The sequence below is a fragment of the Girardinichthys multiradiatus genome, chromosome 11 (genome assembly GCF_021462225.1).
Source record: "Girardinichthys multiradiatus isolate DD_20200921_A chromosome 11, DD_fGirMul_XY1, whole genome shotgun sequence".
Lineage (NCBI taxonomy): Eukaryota > Metazoa > Chordata > Actinopteri > Cyprinodontiformes > Goodeidae > Girardinichthys > Girardinichthys multiradiatus.
The window spans coordinates 9,416,757-9,433,580 of record NC_061804.1 but is presented as its reverse complement, the minus strand read 5'-3'; the positions used below and the strand labels follow the sequence as shown (position 1 = coordinate 9,433,580).

The 16,824-nt window shown below is 38.3% G+C and overlaps 2 protein-coding genes across 2 annotated transcripts in view; one reads left to right on the top strand and one right to left on the bottom strand.

Moving 5' to 3' along the window:
- LOC124876302 (F-BAR and double SH3 domains protein 2-like) overlaps window positions 1–3,102 on the bottom strand; it is a 56,423-nt gene extending 53,321 nt beyond the window's left edge. The window contains exon 1 of the mRNA XM_047378954.1: window positions 2,817–3,102. Coding sequence (XP_047234910.1) covers window positions 2,817–2,837 — 21 coding nt within the window. The 5' untranslated portion in view covers window positions 2,838–3,102. The remainder of the gene's footprint in view (window positions 1–2,816) is intronic.
- A 1,235-nt stretch (window positions 3,103–4,337) lies between these two features.
- On the top strand, window positions 4,338–16,824 carry foxred1 (FAD-dependent oxidoreductase domain containing 1). Its single transcript, XM_047379993.1, has 12 exons — window positions 4,338–4,676; window positions 6,080–6,300; window positions 7,032–7,142; window positions 7,797–7,915; window positions 8,012–8,106; window positions 10,946–11,047; window positions 11,762–11,838; window positions 13,250–13,410; window positions 13,595–13,724; window positions 13,808–13,912; window positions 15,353–15,707; window positions 15,749–16,824. The coding sequence occupies exons 1-11, from the start codon at window positions 4,505–4,507 to the stop codon at window positions 15,605–15,607; spliced, it is 1,548 nt and encodes a 515-aa protein (XP_047235949.1). The 5' UTR covers window positions 4,338–4,504; the 3' UTR covers window positions 15,608–15,707; window positions 15,749–16,824.

Genomic DNA, 16,824 nt, shown 5'->3' with positions numbered 1-16,824 from the left:
TATTTTATTGCTGCACTTAATTCATAGAGAAAGCATAAAACAAACAGTGTTGCAACAAATGAAAAACAACTGAACTCCACATTTTTCCAATATTATATTTCCAACACTGTTTGTACATCATCATTCATTTGATCAGTAATAAAAATGGCCGAGGTACTTCACCTTTTAATAACCCTCAGGAACATTGTTGGACAGTTGAAACACAGCAGCCATTTTTCCTGCTTGGTTCCACATATCAAACCAGCAGTTTTACAGCATTATTCTTTATATCATGTTGCTACCATATTCAGAGCATGCATCATGGAGCTGCTGCAAACCAGCACTACTTGGGTTTAGGGCTGAAAGAATTCATGGGATTAATCAATTATTAGAATAATCGTCAGCTAATTTAGTAATCACATACTGGAGTATATAGACTCGAAAACATGGCATTTGCTGAGAGAACAACAAACTCACAGCAATAATTAGGCCAAAAATTGTACACAAAAATATACATTTATCATTTAAGATTGTCAGTAAATATGCTCTATCCAGAACTCCTCAAGTGGCCTAGTTTTAGCTTCACCTTGTACAACTTCCGTCAAAACAAATCTCCTATTGAGGACCTTTTGCTGTCTGATTATTATTCGGTTAATCGAACAAATAGTCGACAAATTAATCCATTAGCAAAATAATTGTTAGTTGTAGCCCTACTTGGGTTGAAGACTACTAGGTCATCTGCATACATAAGATGTTTATCAGAGTTTTACCAAGCCTGCATCCAGTGATCCAGGCTCTCAGCTGCCTGGATAAATCATCAACATCTAGATTAAATATAACTGGAGACTGGATTCCAGCCTGTCTAACACCAAAGTGGGCAGAAATACTGATTTCCCCTTTAACTTGCATCTTCTGGTGGGCTTACCAGTAAGAGAAAAACCCTCAGAATATAACATCGCCTTGATTTGGCAAAACATTTTCTGTGGTTCAGTCCAGCGACAGCTAGAGAAGCATTAAACCCACTGTGATTAAAGTCACCCTCTAGTCAAATCAAAAAGATTATTTCCAGTGTATTAGAGTCTGACTGACAGAAACAAATTTATAGATGTTTAATCAGGGTCCCTACACATTGATTGAACAAAAATTTTTCCAAACTCATTTGTCTTTTTCAATACTACTCATGACCTCTAAAACAATAAAAATTCATACTTTTCCATTTTTTCCACAGAGTTTAGGAACCCTGGACAATCCAAATCTGCAAACCAACCATCTAAATATGTTTCTAGAAGAGTTATCCTCTGTCTATTTAGCATTGATACAAATCGAACGGTTAATAATGCAATAATTACATGAGACAGAAAGGAGTGACTGATAACCAGCAGCACTGACCAGGAAAGAGTTCATATCTCTGAGTGGAAGTGACATAAGCATCAATCGGGTGTGATTATTGGAAATGTTATCAACAGAGGCTCTGAAATCTGCACCAAAGTTAAATATTCACCGATAGACATTTGCAGCAGCTACTTAAAAGAAAAAGATCATTTTCTTTGACATGCACATAAAGGTTAAGCAGAAAAATAAATATTGTGTTGCACAAATCAATCGGCCAGTTTCCCTTGATTGGCTCTAATCACTGAAAAATGCTGAAAAATCCCATTAATTTTCTTTACTTTTCATGAAAAAAAATCATCAAAATCAGAACCAGACCACAAAGAAAGCCAGAGAAGTGGTATCTGCAAAGAAAAGCTTGATCAGTGCATCTCTAACTAAAAACTAACAACTGCATGAATGGTATTGTTGGCCATTTAAATCTGCTCATTGAATAAAACTACAGCTAAAAGCCTAATGTAAGCATATGCACTGCATATACAGCTACCCTAGTTATATTCTGTTAATATGTTTGTACAAGTACTATTTCACAGGTTTTTGTCCTGACATTAAAGCACATGTCCAAATACAGAAATAAATAAATACAAAAATAAAGTATTTACCTACGTAGATATGAACTGCCAGGACTGCTTTAAATAAATGTAGATTTATGAGCCTGCAGTGAACTGAAACATGTTTACTAAGAGGACTGTGTTGTAATTGAAATATGATCCTATGTCCACATATTTTTGCACCAAAACTGATTTCTGCAGGGGTTTGTGTTTTTAAGTCTTATCTTAATGATAAAACATGTACTGCGATTCTTCCTGGGGGTATGTTGGACTTTAAATAGCTTATACCCCCAAATACTGTACTTCTAGAACAAAAACAAAATATCTTAAAATGTTCATAAGTTTAATATGACGACCAGTCCTACAGGATTATGTCAAACTCTATAATTAATGTTTTCACTTGGTTAATTAAGGTGAGCAGAAGAGACATTTAACGATTAAACTTATTGATGCTTCGACAGAGCATTTCAGTTATGTTATAAATCAGAAAAACAGTTTCTAAATTTGATGTATATTTAGATTTCGCTGTAGGGGAAAAGTCGAAGGTTTTTAGCGGAATCGTTTTTCTGTTTCAGAGCGAACGAAGCACGTTTGATGAGCTCTAAAAAACAAGGGGAAACTGCCGCACATGCAGTGTTTTTTAATACGTTTTCTTTCTGTTAACCGACTTCAATAAAACAACAACAGTCATTTCGGCCTGGAAGCCAACAGCTGAGGTTTTTTTTTTTTTTTTTTTTTTTGGTTGTTTAAAAGTGGAGGTTCATCGTGTGAACCAGGCGAGCAGCAACAAAGCGTACATTTCCAACCATTAAACATGCACCACTTCGTCGAAGTAACGTTAGCTTAGGAGGCTACAACGGCGGAAAAAAAAAAAAAAAAAAAGGGAAGAAAACACACCTTTCTCGGTGGGGGTTGCATTCTTGTTTCTGAACATAAAACTGATGCAAAAAGTCCAAAAGTTTACCCTGAAAAGTTGTTGCTAAGGTTTTTGGAGCAAGATGGAAGCGAACGGATGGAGTTTCAGTCCTGGTCAAGCGACCATAGTGGGACCAGTGAGCAGTGAAGTTGAGTCCCGTTGAAAACACTGTGGCCCCAGGGAATAGAAAACACACTCTACCGTCCGTCAAGTACGCAGCAACACTGCCCACTTTCCGGCTGGCGCTACAGAATAAAACCCACAGATGGCGGCATTATAAAACGGGGCTTCCGCAAGGATATTTCAAAATAAAATTGTGTTTTTATGGAAGTTTGAATATTGAACACGCGGCCGGTCGCCTGCATGCAGATTTTAAATGAATAAAAAAAAAAAGAAATGTTTACTGTTAACCTGTTTTATTTTACTGTTTATTATTTACATTAGTTAAGACCTGTTACAAGATTAGTTCTATAATGTTGAAAAATAAATAAATAAATAAAGCGCTGCATCGCAAGTAAATATACATATGCATAGTTGAACTATTAGTTCATATATAAATTATAATTTCTGACCATCCTTTGCATGCTACCGCTGGAATTTTGACAACTGAATAATAATAATATTAAGTATTATTATTATTATTGGTATTATTACTATTATCATTGGTTTATTTATTGCGTTCGTTTTTTACTCAAAATGTAGTTCTTTTTAGAAAAGAACTTCTTTCAACACCCCCACCTCACCATTACATTTGTATTACCTTACATTTGTTGCAGCTAAAGCCTTATTTATCTCTTTATAACAAATATGAATTTTGAACATTAAAAATGCTGCTTTTCTGCGATCCATGTGAAATATTAATAACTTGTTTTAAAATACATTCAATTATTAATAAAAAGACAGAAAGCCTGTTATAGAGTATGGACTAGTGGACTGTTCCTCTTCACCATTGGTTCATTTAGGTTACGTGAAAGCCACTGCCTCTCATTTTAGTTTAATCAAGCTTCTATTGACGTATCTGTCATTTCCTGTTACATTTTCAAAATAAAACCCACCTCCTGCTCCCTTTCCAATCAATGCACAACATATCAAGACAATCTGATTTCAGTTAGTTAGCAAACAACTACTAAACTTTAAGTTATACAGCTTGCTATATGTATTTTATAGATGAAGAAAAATCCCAACATTTTGGGCAAAATAATAAATCCAGCTGGAAACTTTGAGCAAAGCTCAGAAGACATAAAAGAAATGCCAGAGATCGTTTTAATAAATATATTCCTAATATGTAATTGACAGTGTACAGCACGCTTACTTTTCTGTAGAGGTTGTACAGATTGTAGAGTTAACAGCTGATTATTAATGAAAAACGCCAAACCGCCTATTAAATTTACAAGAAATATTAATTCAATATCTGAATCTTCTCTCCAATTCGACTAAAATGTGCGTCCGTACATTTGTTTTGAAGGGCAGACACAGGAAACCGGATGTGCTCTATGTTTTTAGTTGATTTCGCTCAGCTTTATGTTGACCTCGCCGTCAGATTACAGACTTCACAGATTTTGTTTTGTCATTTTAGATGAAATATGAGCTTTTAATTTGTCTCCGCATCTCGGTTTGCTCTCCCCCTCCCAACGCTGCAGCTGACTAACTAACCGAGCTCATAGCAGGGATGTGTGCGTGGAGGCGGCTGCACGGAAGCGTGCGAACCCTTCGTGGATCTCACACCCGTGGATCACTCACCTTCACTGCGGTGACAAAACGGCACCAAGGCCCATGTGGAGGTTTAACTTTGTGCCAGAGCCTGAGCACAGGTGGATCCTTACGGAGCGACTTCATTAAAGGTGGGCGCCATGGAGGTTCTAAAACAGAAATGGCTGTTAAACAGGAGCCAGATCTCATTTAATATATATAAATATTTAAAATAAACTCAGTTTATAAAGATCCTTGCAGCTTTTTTAGGAATAGTAGACTCATTTTCTGGACGTTTTAAACCTTGGTAGTTATTCGGCATGTGTGAAACACACTTTTATTATATTCAGAATCGTTTTCTATGGTTATCATGTATGTGTTGTTTTAACAGTTATGTCCAAAGTTACTGATTCTTTTGTATTGAATTTAGTTTTTTAAAGTCCAGTAATTAAATTACTTATCATGCCGAATTGGGGACAGATACTTCAAGGTTCAGAAAATGTTTTCACTCTTACCCGCTGAAGAGTGAGGAAGTTATGTACAAGACAAAAAGTCTCAGGTTACTTGGCATAGAAACGATAACACGATGACAGTCTGCTCTAATTACTTTAGGTGAAACTCTAAAAATGCTTAAAAATAATACATTTATAACTTTTATAAAATATTTTAAGATTTATTCATAAAAAATAATATATATTATGAATAATATGTCTGATTACTTTAGATTCTATAAAATGCCACATTTATGATGATCTTTATATGTTATATAGTTATAATAGTTACAGCAGAAGTAGTAAAAAGTTTGTATTTTTCTAAATATGTCACATTAATTAGGGGGATGATAAAGGATATACTGACTGTCATTGCAACAATAACAATAATCTATAGAATGTTTTTAAATTCATAATTTTTTTGGGTCCAATACTTTTTTTGTTCAATTTATGAATGATTAATACTAGTTGTATAAACAATAATAATAAAAAGAAGTTTCATAATTTTATCACAAAAAAACAAACATAAAATTACAAAAATTCAATTATTCAGCAAGTTAGCAAACAACTACTGGTATGAGTACTTTATGTGAATCTGTAAAAAACACATTTTAACATAAAGTTCTATTTTTGCATCAACAAGGTGATTCTTTAAAAGCTTTTAGCTGTAAACCTGACATTTTTAAGCATGATGTGCAGAGTGGCAATAACAAAAACGTATCTAACTAGACAATTTGACAACAGACAAAGTTGTAGTTTTTAAATTTTTATTTACACAAGAAAAAATAAGGAAAAATGATGCATCCAAACCACCGTTCTGAGCCTCTGGAAAGTTTCAATTAAAGTAGCTTGCTTAAAAGTCAAAGTTAATATTGTTTCTTTGCATTTCAGAAAATGGGTGCAAAGTAGCCAAAGTCTAAAGAAAAGATATGAAAGACCTTCCAAAAATCTAAACATCTCCAGTTTAAAATGTTAACAAAAAGTCAGACTCCCTGAAATAAAATAGAAAGAAATGTGGGGTCAAGTTTTGCAGGTTGCTGTGAAATTTCCGACTTTTTGTTTAGACCTGGAAGCCCAGCTGACAGCGATGAGGAAGAAGGCGGTGGACGCTATGCCGGGTAGCAGCTGGATGCCCTTCGAGATCAACCCCAACCTTCCTCCTGAGACAGCGGACATTGTGATCGTTGGAGGAGGGGTGGTGGGCTGGTCCATCGCCTACTGGCTAAAGCAGAAAGAGAAGCTCTCCAGTGGGATGCGGGTCCTTGTTGTGGAGAGGGACCCAACGGTAAGGGGCCCAGTGTTAATACCTGTGTGGACTTTGTTCCCAAGGAATTTCAGAACATCTTTAAAATGAGATGCAGTCAGATGTAAAAGAAGTACAAACATGTTATCCACTGTAAAAAGTGGATGACATGTTTTGTCGTGACACCTGCTTAGTCGTTAGGGTCTGGTGCCTATCTCCAGCAGTCATTTGGTGAGAGGTATAGTACACCTTGGACAGGACACCAGTCCATCACAGGACAGACACACAATTACCCTAACAGTCATGCTTTTGGACCGTTGCTTGCACAAGGAAACATGCAAACTCTGTGCAGAAGGAGAAGAAAGAGAAGTAGTTTCTTGCTGCAAGGCAACTAATCTCTGCACCACCGAGCAGCCAACATTAACTTAATTGCTGTAGCCGAATGTATTTACAGAATGATATTATCAGAACCACTAAGGTTGTCGTCCAACCCTCCCTGCGTGTGCTTGCACAGTTTGCCTGATAACCTGCATGTCAATGAGAAATGAAAAGCTTGCTGGCCGCTGTAAGAAAACTTTCGGTGACATGATTGGTTTTTCACAGTGGTTTACATTTTTATTTGTTCTGCTATGTTTTTTTGAAAGCCTTTTTAAAGATTTTTTCCGCATCAAGCTAAAGATAATTTTCCTAGACATTTAACAGCAATGACGATTGTTGCTTTTCACTAAATTAAGCTAATGACCTGACTGTCCTCTGCTACTGACTGCGCTCAGTATTCCCAGGCGTCAACGGTGCTGTCCGCAGGTGGAATCCGCCAGCAGTTCTCCCTGCCGGAGAACATCCACCTCTCCCTGGCCTCTGCAGACTTCATGAGGAACATCAATGTAGGTCAAAGTGCATAACAACCATTTAAATGGTTCTGATTCTTCTCAGTAGGATGATGGTTCCACTTGCTGAATGGACTGTATAGGCATTTATAGCTTTTAAAAAGTTTTAAAGCTAATAACGTTTATTTTAGTTCCAGTGGTTTAATTGCTTTTTGGTGAGATGTGCTCAATTCACCAGGGTTTCTGCCAACCCCTCCCCTACCTTTTGCTGTGCACTCCAGTCAGCTGGTTGAAAGAAGGCTGTTAAACTTCCTTCTTCTTTACTAAAAAAAAAAAAATGCAAGTGTTGCCATTTGAAACGGTTTTTCTTTGTGAAAAAGTCATGGTGTGGAAATTAAGGGAGCTCCACCGCTCTTAGTAAGGTATATAATTTAAATCTACAGCTGACAAACTATGGTTTGTTAAGCAGCTGTTTGCATGCTTCACCTGAGCAGGTAGCCCCAATTATTAACCAGCTAATATCAGCTTGTTTTAATTGTGTTACTCTACTCATAAAGAAGGGAACGGCAAAATGTCGTGTGTAAGCAGTTGAAAGCTACCCTAAAATGTAGCGGCGGGGTATTCAGTTGTCTTTAACAAGTGTAAATGTATGTGTAATGTGGGAATACACCTGCGTTAAAAGGACTGAATCACTCCTCCATGTCCCATCAGGAGCATCTCAGCGTTGTGAATGAAGACCCCGTGGATTTGCAGTTCAACCAGTCGGGATACCTCTTCTTAGCCAGCGAGGAGGTGGCTCACATCATGGAGCAGAACTACGATACACAAAAGTGAGGTGACCTTTTACTCAGAGGATATCAGGGAGCGTCATATGCTCAGAACTAGAAACACTTTGCCTTGCTAATCATCTCATCATGTGATTCCAGGTTAGCTGGAGCTAAAGTTTCCCTCCTTTCTCCACAACAAGTGAAGAAGAAATTTCCATGGATAAACACAGAGGGGGTGGTCCTCGCTTCATACGGTGATTACAAACAGAAACATGAGCAGATACTGATTTATTGCATCTAATTTAGTGAATTTCCGCTCTGCGATTATCAGCTGCTAAATGATTAAACAATGTCAGAGCCTGAGCTGATTTATGACACAATTTTTGTTTAGTCAGTAGCAGCAAAACAGAAGTAGAGGGATAAACTGAACCTGCGAGGAGTACTACAGAAGTACTGAAGGTAGATGCATTTAAGTGCCTGGGGGCAAACATCCAAAGCAACAGGCAGAACATAAGAGAGGTGAAGAAGATCAGGCAGGCAGGGTGGAGTGGATGGAGCCAATCTGTCACAGAAGGATGAAAGAAAGTTTCCAAGACGATATTCAGACATGCAGCGATGTACAATTAGTAAACAGAGTCCATCTGTGTATAATTTAACCTCAGTATAAATGTAGCTGTTCTGTTTGTGGCCTCAGAGGTTTGTTAGAGAACAAAGAAAGCCATAAAAAGCTGTGTAGCAGTTCGCCACCAGCCGTGTAGGAGATGCAACAAATATGTGGTGGAAGGTGTGACCAAAACTAAACTTTCTGGCCTGCATGCACAATTCTGCACATCACCCTGAACACATTATCCACACTGACAAAAACCTGGAGATGGCAGTATCATGTTGTGGGGATGGACTACTTCAGCAGGGACATGGAAGCAGAGAAGATCATTATTGCTAAATAAAGAGCAATTCTGGAAGAAAACCTGCTAGAGGTTCATCTTCCAGCAGAACAACCACCCTAAACATACAACCATAGCTACAATGGAGGGGTTTAGATTGTTGTGATTATGAATCTGAATATATTATTTAATATTTAATATTAATATTTTAACATTTTATCAAATAATATTTTGGTCTGTTAAGGGTTGTCCTGTGAATACCAGCCCATTAAGGTGATGGTATTAGGACAAAATAGAAAGGTATGAGCCAAGCTCTGACATTATTGAACAGCATAAACTCTGCACATATATGGAATGAATTCACACAATTTCTTAAAATACAAGAATTTATTAACAAAAATAAGTCAACTCAAAATCAAACATATTTCAATCAACAAACTCTTTACTATGTTAAAATAATCCAACTAAACTACCAAGCAGAATTGAAGAATAATGAAGACTAATGGGCTATGTACAATATAAACAAGTTGGTTAAAGATGATTAGAAATCATGACCAAAAGAGTGATGCAACATTACCATGTAATGTTTATGTTTGAGAACCAAGGATTATCTTGAAGAATCTGGAAATGAAGTTAAGTTAGTTTTGGAACCAACTTAGGAAATAATCGGCAAACGTTTAGACAACCATTCACAATGCAAGATCAGATAAAACATTTTAATAAAATAATGTTTTAAGAATGATCTGCTGAATAAAACCAACCTTCTGGATGACTATTTTTCAACGATGTCTCATTAGCTACCTTTATTTATTAAAATATTTAAAGAAATATTATTAAGGAAATGGTCAAATATTCAAGGAGGTATTTTGGAAAAGAACCAAATCTTTCTGGAGAAATGGGCCTAAGTATGCAAGCATGTGTCCTTAACTGTTAGCAGTTGAAGCTAACCAAGGAGGCTGATAGCTTCGCACCAGAATCAAACACACACCTTTAAAATACCGTTGATAAAAGGGTTAAAATGCATAAGCGCGGACGGCGCGTTATGATCAATCTTTTGTGTTTAAAATCACCCTTCAAGTAAAGTTTGTCATAACTTTAAAAACACACAAACAAAGAACACAAAATTGAATTGAACACGTTTGCTGCAGATAGCCCGCTAGCACCAAGATAGCTGAGTTCAACACAAACAAAACCAAACTTCATAAAATGAAAAACGTTTAGATCATAAATCTTTCTCTATTACTTTGCCCAAACCCTAACCTCGTATGAACCATGCTGAGGAGTTGTCCAGGCGATGACTAAGTTTGAAGAAAGCTCTATGAACAAAGGGTTAGCTTCCAGCTAACCTCCAGAGCAGTGGCTGGGCGACCCATTCTGTCCGCTGACCACACTGCTTGTTACCACGGTGATGCGGTCTCGGTTGTCCTCCTTCCAGACTGGGAAAACCGCTCCACTCGGCTTATAGAGACAGCGTCTCTGCAGGGAATTCTATGCAACACAGTTTGCTTCTGCAGGCCTCAGAGAGAAAGTAAAGCAATGCTTATACCTTAATTTCCCCTTTTTATGAATTAATACTGGATTCTTTCAACAGTAATTTGTCAGTACTTAACTTGTGCATATGATCGCGTCATCTTATGACACCCTTGGATCCAGTTTGAAGAGTTTATGTCTGTTTGCCAGCAAAGAGACATTAGTGCGCTTGCCTCTCCTATCCCGATGATCACCGGTGTGGAAGTGAAAGACCTTTGGGAGAAGTGGGGATTTTATATGGGCAGTGGCATCATGGGAAGTCCGCTGTTACCCCGTTTTCTGGCTGTGTCAGAAGTAGGTTAATGCAATTTATTTTGAAAGTTCCAGGAAAGTCTGTACTGGCCTTTCATGTTGTTTCCATGGCTGTGGGTCCCAACAAGATCAAAGCATGTTCATGTGTCAGAATGGTACAGTCGAAGTCCAGTCTGAACTCAATATTGAATCTGTGGCAAGACTTGAAAAACCGATGTTCACAGACCTGACTGAGGTTGATCCATTTTTGCCAAGAAGAACGAGCAAAGATTTTAGTCTCTAGATGTGCAGAACTGGTAGAGATATTCCCCAAAAACACTTCAAGTGTTGACTATGTGGACATACAGTGCTATGCTAATTGTATTTACTGGTTTGGGGTAATTGCAGGGTTTTTGGTTACTAACTCGGCTTGTTTCGTGCTATGCAGGCCTGGAGAATGAGGGCTGGTTCGATCCCTGGAGTCTCCTGAACGCCTTCAGGAGGAAGGCCATGTCCCTGGGGGTTCTGCAGTGCTTCGGGGAAGTCTCAGGTGGGTCACAAATATTTACCTATTCACTTATTCATTAGTTTAACTACTTGTCAATTGATTTTTTGTTAATTTTTGCTACTTATATGTTGTAATAAAACTGTTATGTTGTTGAGTTTCAAAGAACATACCGCCTACTAGTTGTGTGGCGTGGGAATTACACCAACGTCATGTTTCTACTGTTTCCATGTGAACAGAGATTGTAATTAAAACGTTGTCATGTAGACGTGTTAACAGAAACGGAACAAAAATTCAATTTTCAATGGATCGTTGTGGTGTTACCAGGTCCTAAGTCTTGATAACAACCATTAGATGCTATCTAAATGTTACAAATGTAAACGTGTGGACTTTGCTTAACTCTACTGGAACCTAAACTGGAACGGTGCTTTGGTTAGATGAAAGTGAAAAGGTGCTCCAGGTGGGTCTGACGTGAAACAACGGATCAATGCTGAAAAGCACCACTGGCACCACATACCCACTGTTAAGAATGGTAGAGGATCAGTGATGCTGTGGGCCGGTTTCAATTTCAAAGATCCTGGGAACCCTGTTAGACTGCATGGCATCATGAACTATAATTTATTTTTAACTGTTTCATAAATTAGCTAAATAAAATTCATTTTTGTTTAAATTTAATCAGAAAAAAACCCTTTTATAATATCTTGTAAGTCTTTGATTTGTAATGCTTGTAAATCCAAATAATGTGGTTCTCATCCACAGATTTTAAGTATACAACAAGTGTTATGATGACAGCCGATGGGGATCAAATGGATCTGAGGAGAATAAAATCTGTCAAAGTAAGCGGAACATTCAGAACCAACTGAGAGTTATTAGTAGGTAACAGCTGGAGCTTCTATGTAATGAGCTTCTTTGTTTTGTCATCAGTGGTGATGGTCTGGTCAACAGATGAGGTCAGGCAGGAGCCCCCGTGGAGTAAAATGTGTCCAGATGACATTGTGATCTATACTGAGTATAGAGAGAGAACCTCAAGATGTATAATACCTCACTTATAATATAGATTCATTCCAAACAGACCGTGTTATTTATTAGTGTTTATTTTTGTTAATTTAGATTAATTGTGATTTACGGCTAATGAAACCCTCAAATTCATTTAAAATGTCACATAAGACAAAGATAAAGGTTTTTGTATAGAAATGGTCTGTTAGATCTCCAGCAGATAGTCATTAACAACCTCCACAAGGATGGTAAGCCACGAAAGGTCTTGACTGCTGACAGAGTATTGTATCCAAGCATCTTAAAGGAAAGTTAAGCGGAAGAAAAAAGTATGGTAGAGAATTGTCCGCAAGCAACAGCATGTGACAACTGCAGCATTGAGAGCATTATAAAGCAAAGCGAATTAAGGTCTTGGGAGCTGCAGCTGGAATCAGAGCTTCAAGAGCCACCACACACATGTATCCAGGACACGGGCTAAAACTGTCATATTCCTTGTGTTAAGCTACTCCTGAACCAGAGACGGCATCAAAATGGTTTTACCTTGGCTAAGGAGAAAAAGAACTCGACTGTGGTCCAAAGTCCTCTTTTCAGATGAAAGGAAAGTTTACTTTAGATTTGGACATCAAGGTCCCAGTAACAGAATCCACGTTGCTTGACGTCCAGTGTGAAGTTTCCACAGTCAGTGATGATTTGGGGTACCATGTCATCTGCTGGTTCTGGTCCACTGGGTTTTCTAAAGTCCACTATCAACGCAGCCATCTACCAGGACATTTTAGATCACTTCATGCTTCCTTCTGCTGACAAGCATTATGGAGATGCTGATTTTATTTTCCAGCAGGACTTGGTACCGGCCCACACTGCCAAAGGTGTTACCTGTTGCTTCATTGACCAGCAAACTGGCCCGACCAGAACCCCACAGAGAATCTACGGAGTATTGTCGATAGGAAAATGAGACACCAGAACCAGCAATGCAGATGACCTGAAAGCCACTATCAAAGCCACCTGGGCTTCCAGAACACCTCAGCAGAACAACAGACCGATCTCCTTTATGCCTGATCAAGTATTGATTTCATAAACTGAAGATTATAAGGACAAACTATTCAGTTGGGTCACATTTCTCTACTAAAATCCTTTTTAAAGCAATCGCTGCTTTGCTGTTTCCTCCTGAGCTCTTTCCGTTGTTCAGGCTAGTAGATACAACAGAGCTCCTATGTGTCAGATTGGCTTTGTGCTTTTATCGTTTGTGTCTCGCAGGTGCTGATGCCAAACAGCATGGAGTACCAGCCGGTGGAATGTGCCATTGTAGTGAACGCAGCCGGAGCCTTTTCTGGCAAACTGGCAGAGATGCTGGGAATTGGCCTTGGTCCCAAAGACTCCCTCGCTGGAATTCCAGTCCCTGTTGAGCCTCGGAAGAGGTCGGTCTCTGACCTGAGCCGTTTGCTTTTACCTTAAAAGGAGAACGCTTTGAGTTTTTCATCTCTGAAACAGATCATCATACAGTGCTGTTCATTTATTCTTCGGCTGTTTTTTATTCTTGTATCTATAGGAGTACATAATTATATTTTAGTGTGTAATGATAGTATTTTTGCTGTATTTCAGGTATGTGTATGTGGTTCACTGTCCTGATGGTCCAGGGCTAGATACGCCGTTTTTAATCGACTATTCTGGTGTTTATTTCCGGAGGGAGGGCTTAGGAGGAAACTACATTTCTGGAGCATCACCGGAGGAGGTTGGTTTAATCTCTGGGCTGTGTTTCTTTGTCTTCATGAAACTGGGAGATTATCTAGTTTTTCTTCTTGTGTGTCTTCTCAGGTGGAAGAGCCAGACGCCAGCAATCTTGAGGTGGACCATGAATTTTTTGAGAACAAGGTTTGGCCCAAATTGGCCGATCGAGTTCCAGCTTTTGAGAAACTTAAGGTAAAACTTGCATAATGTCATCGTTCCTCCCTTAATACGTGATTACCCATATAATTGACTTATCCATACAGAAGTCTTTATCCAACCCTGACTTGTTTCACATTTTGCATTCAAGCAGCCAAACTTTCCTTTAATGTTGGAAATATTATAACGTAAACTACGGAGTACCTCAGGGCTCAATTTTAGGTCTTGTACTTTGTAACTTGTACACACTATCATTGCATGATGTCATCAGAAGACAGAGCTATGCTGATGACATGCAGGTCTATACTGCTTTGTTTCCTGATGAACCAGGACATATTGATGCATTTTTTAAGTTTAATTTCAATATTAAATTATTGATGGCAGATCCATTTTTTGTCAGCTTAATCAGAACAAAACTGAAGGTTAATCATTCTGAAAAATGTTGAACACTGTCAATAAATCCTTTAGACGAGGTCAAAAACCTCTGGTATTTGATTCCAGTTTTACAAACCGCAGTACAAATGTTACACAGAAAATATTTTCTCTCACAGTCCTGTGCAGAGACATCAATACACACTTTTATCACTTAAAATATTTATTGTTGAAATGCTCTACTTTCTGGCCTTCCAAAAACAAAACATAGTGCTACTGTTCCATTACAACTACTAGAAAATTTCAACTGCAAGAGGACCAGAACACAAGGCCACATTAAACCCATTAGCCAGTCTCTGCATCAGCTACCTATGTATTTTAGACTTGGTTTTAAGCTGCTGTTACTGGTAACTACTAATGGTTTTAGTCCACCCTGCTTATGAGATTTGCTTATATCCTACACACCCTCCGTCCTCTCGGGTATGTGAAAAGAGTCCACTGCTGGTACTTAAAATGAGAAATAAAGCTCCTGGTTGAGGCCTGATGTGTTATTGTGGGCCTCACCTGTGGAGAAGCTTGCTGGAGACCTGAGGGCAGCTGAGAGTGTTTTTTTTAAAACAAACTAAAGATGGGTGTGTTCAGTTTGACATTAGTTGAAGTTAATAATTATATATTATTTATTTATTTCTGATTTAGCTATAAACAGTTTTAACAAGTATTATATTTTATTGTAGTTGATTGTATTGTATGTGTGGTTATTTTAGATTTTATGGCAAACCTTTAGATCTTTGTTTTCCTACATTTAATATTTTGGTTTCTTTATACATTTTTCCAGTTTTAACCCCTGACCCTAACCCTTGGAGTTAACCTCCATTCTGTATAGAAAGTGCTCCGCAAATAATGATTGCTGATTTAAGTGAAAGTTTGTGTGAGCAGTGTTTGAATAAGCTCTAAAGCTTGTGACACCCTGCAATTACCCCAAACCAGTAAATACAAGCTCAAGTTTATTGATCAGAAGTCCAAAAACAGAAAAAAAAGTATGTTTTCCTGAACCTTTTAACATGAAAACAGCCCTGGTCTGAGTTGTTGCACTTTTCTTGTCAGGTGACCAGCGCCTGGGCAGGTTTCTATGACTACAACACCTTCGACCAGAACGGCATCATCGGCACACACCCGCTGATCAACAACATGTACTTCGCCACCGGCTTCAGCGGCCACGGCCTGCAGCACTCCCCGGCAGTGGGTCGTGCTGTGGCAGAGCTCATCCTGGATGGAGAGTTTAAAACGTTGGACCTGAGGGGATTCAGTTTCAGACGGATTCTGACGCAGGAGCCCATGTTGGAGCAGAACATTGTGTAGCAGGGCTCGGATTAATGACTGTGCTGCAACTGCCAAAACTATTACAAGTCAAGTCTTATTTTTTTATTCAGTGTAGTGTAAGAAGAACACCGAGGCTTCAGAAATCCTGATGTCCTGAAATCTGGAAAAAATGTTCGCAGAAACCAGGAATTATTAGATCCTGACATCAAACATCCGAGAATTTTGACATTTATGTGCGTTTAACTTCATTTTTTCAGTGTGGATGAATCAATGCTGACATATGAAAAAGAATTCAGGCATGTGCAAAAGTCCCAGTTACAACTCTCATTAATGCATCTCAAAGCTTTAGTATGAAACTTCCTGCGCAAAAAGTATAGCAAATATTGTCGTCATTTTGAGCTACAACAACATTTAATTTCCCTTTGGGACTTCCAAGAAATGCAAAACAAAACCCTCAATCTTAGGACTCTACAGGTGACAATTAGTATGTTGAAATTCATTACAGGAAAATTAGGAAGAGTCCATAAACTGTAAATGAATAAATTAAATATTTTATTAATACTGTAAGGATTTATTTTATAAAGGATATGTTTCACATTTGACCTAGAGTGCTTTTCAGAAACTGTACACCAGATGGAGCTATTTAGTCGTTTTGTACTTTCCATCCATCCATACCCGCTTCTTTCGTATAGGGTCACGGGGAGGCTGGTGCCTATCTCCAAGTTGCCAGTCTACCATAGGTCAACAAAGAAACACAGGATAAACAACCATGCACACACCCATTCATACCTACCGTCATAACAGTCACGTTTTTGGATTGTGGGAGGAAGCCAGAGTACCCGGTGGGAACCCACGCTTGCACAGGGAGATCATGCAAACTCCATGCAGAAAGACCCCCGGCCAGGATTCAAATGTAGGACCTTCTCGCTGCAAGGCAACGGTGCTACCGTGCAGCCCATTTTTAAATATTCATCCTAGCCAATGTCCTTTCATTTTTGACACCTAATAAAACCCAACAAGCCACCTGTCAGACACAACACAGTACACACAGAGACACACTGCAGTGCAACCAAAACACTTAATATTTGGCAGCGTTGTTATGCACATTATTTAGACAAATTTAACCTTGAGAATCTCCTGCTGTTCAGAGGGTTAAGGGTCTTTAATTTCTCAAACCAACTTTGAATTTCTACTTAAATGCTTGTTTTTCGATTTAATATTTAGCATTTTAAAATAAAAATAAAATGATCACTTGA

Excerpts from the sequence above, each read along its gene's own strand:
- foxred1 (XM_047379993.1), top strand. The coding sequence starts at position 4,505 with ATGTGTGCGTGGAGGCGGCTGCACGGAAGCGTGCGAACCCTTCGTGGA. Across the intron at positions 8,107-10,945 it reads GGTGGTCCTCGCTTCATACG|GCCTGGAGAATGAGGGCTGG; the intron begins GTGATTACAAAC and ends CGTGCTATGCAG. Across the intron at positions 11,048-11,761 it reads GTGCTTCGGGGAAGTCTCAG|ATTTTAAGTATACAACAAGT; the intron begins GTGGGTCACAAA and ends TCTCATCCACAG.